This window comes from Arachis ipaensis, chromosome B03 (assembly GCF_000816755.2).
Source record: "Arachis ipaensis cultivar K30076 chromosome B03, Araip1.1, whole genome shotgun sequence".
Classification (NCBI taxonomy): domain Eukaryota; kingdom Viridiplantae; phylum Streptophyta; class Magnoliopsida; order Fabales; family Fabaceae; genus Arachis; species Arachis ipaensis.
In genome coordinates, this window is record NC_029787.2 from 126568163 (window position 1) to 126570625 (window position 2463).

The following is a 2463-nucleotide window of genomic DNA, read 5'->3' on the forward strand; positions in this document are numbered from 1 at the left end:
GTTTAAATATATTCACAAAGGAAAAGTATAGAGTACTAACATATTATCTGCCAACTTCTGCCAACTCTTATTTATAATTGTGTTTCATAGAAGTGTGTTCGTGGATGTGTCTAATAATTAATATATTTTAAATACATATATAAAGAGACACATCCAGAAAATATATTTATAAAGACACTTTTATTAAACATAGATATAAAAAGACATTTTTATTAGACACATCTACGAACACACTTCCATAAAACATAATTATAAATAAAAGTTGGCAGAAGTTGGCAGATATGCTGTTGGTAACGTAGCGAACCGATTCACAAAATGTATGTCGAAGAAATGTTGGATAAATATAATTGTATCTTTTATGCAATACTTAATGATGTTTTTGTGTTTTTTCAAATTTGTAGAAAAAAAAAATTTGGGTTTTCTAACTAAAAAAAATCTGTTGTCCACACTTTCAAGTTGCTGCAAACTGAGAAAACTTCCTTTTGCATCTTCTTCTCCTTCTTCTCATTAACATTCATCATTGAGCTTTCAGCATGAGCATGTCCACAACCCTCACTTTGGAACCACTCTTCGGCTTCAACACACGCAGAGGCATCCCCATTTCCATTATTCACCGCTCTTTAAGGCCCAAGACATTGTTATTCCCTCCACCTTCTTCTCTCTCTTCTTCCACCATCATCAAGAGTTCCTCTTGGTCTTGGTCGGTATCCCACAGGCTCCACGCTCCAAAGTTTGAAGCTTTTGCCGCGAACACTGATACCCTCGAGCCCCTTCAATCATCTGATGTATTATTCAGCAAGATTTTCCCCATCAACAGAACTGAATTGGTCTCTCTCCTCTCTATTTTCCTCTTTTTTTATTTATTTTTTAATTCTCTTATATTGCTTGCTTTATGGAGCAAGTTATGGAATACCTAGAAAAAAAATTGTTTTTTATGTGGAAACTGAGAAGAAGTAAAGGGTATCGTTAGAATTTAGAGTTGTTCTGTGATTTTTTTTTTCCCCTCAAAAAAGTTGAAGGGGGGGGGGGTGAATCTTTGGATCAGCTCAATCAGCTTTTATTGCTGTTGGTTATTATTTGCTTTTCGTTTTCTTTTGGTTTCGTTTGATTTTCTGACCAATCAAACAGATTGGTAATAGTGTAGTAGTATATAATAAGTTGTATGTTGCACTTTTTCAAAAAGTAGTAAACCTAATATGAAAGACAGTATTTTTTTATTTTCCCATCTTTAATTTGTTTAATTCTTATTGTGTTGTTATACAATAAAATTTGGTCTTTGGCATTGATGAATTGTTGTCTTACTTGAAATGGAATCTACAGTTGGAGGGACAAATCTTTGTTAGATTGGATCAGGGCAAAGACTTAAGAAATTGGGAGCTAACTGTGGGTTGCAATCTACCTGGGAAATGGGTTCTTCACTGGGGAGTTTCCCGCTTAGATGATGTTGGAAGGTAACATCAATGCTAAACTAAGTGTTATTGGTTTTTCTTCAACTCTTGTTTTGTTTGAAATTCTTGATGATTGTACTTTCTTTAAGTTCTGTTGTTATTGATCCAATTAAGATAGACGATTGGATCTAAAAGATTGATTATGCAGTGAATGGGATCAGCCTCCTCGTGATATGATACCCCCAGGATCTGTTCCTATAAAGGTATACAAAGTTTTCTTGTTTTTCTCATGATTTTACAAAGTTTTCTTGTTTTTCTCATGATTTCACACATGGCACTTGATCATTATTGGGATGCAAAGTTTGACTGTAAAGTAAAAAATTTCAGGACTATGCAATTGAGACACCTTTGAAGAAATCAACGTCATCTTCTGAAGGAGATAATTTTCATGAGGTCAAGATTGATCTTACATCCAACAGTGAAATCTCCGCAATTAATTTTGTTCTCAAGGTTTGTTTTGTAGCAAGTTGTTGTTTGGGATTTAATTTATTCATGTTGGATTTGTGATTGATCTATGGGACTTGACTAAACTTTTCTTTTTGCCTCATTTTATTATGTTTTTGTGTGGTCCTGTCGACCCAGGATGAGGAAACTGGTGCTTGGTTTCAACACAAAGGAAGAGATTTCAAGGTTCCTCTAGTCAGCTACCTGAAGGAGGATGCTAATATAATTGGACCTAAAAAGGGCTTTAGTTTTTGGCCAGGTACATCAAAATTATTAAGCATTATATTTTTTTTTTCAAATTTTTATTTTATTTTATTGCTGCTTCAATATATGTATATGCTGTTTCATCTATTGCTCTGTGTTCCTTTAGTGAGTGTCAACTGTCACATAAATGATAGTACAATGATACTTTGTAGGTCATGGTTCTAATAGGTCATCTCTTGTGTATTTAAGTATTTTAAATCAAACACTTTCTCATAAGATGCTTAGATAATGATCAATAGAGTGAACAGCCATTGAATTATTGGTGCAACTAAAATACAAAGAAGAAATGTATTTTCAGTTTATATGT

At 33.5% G+C, this 2463-nt stretch overlaps 1 protein-coding gene across 1 annotated transcript in view; it reads left to right on the forward strand.

Annotated features, from left to right (window-relative positions):
* Window positions 418-2463, forward strand: part of LOC107631904 (alpha-amylase 3, chloroplastic) — an 8014-nt gene continuing 5968 nt past the window's right edge. Inside the window, exons 1-5 of the mRNA XM_016335488.2 lie at window positions 418-827; window positions 1321-1451; window positions 1597-1651; window positions 1776-1898; window positions 2031-2151. Coding sequence (XP_016190974.1) covers window positions 534-827; window positions 1321-1451; window positions 1597-1651; window positions 1776-1898; window positions 2031-2151 — 724 coding nt within the window. The 5' untranslated portion in view covers window positions 418-533. The remainder of the gene's footprint in view (window positions 828-1320; window positions 1452-1596; window positions 1652-1775; window positions 1899-2030; window positions 2152-2463) is intronic.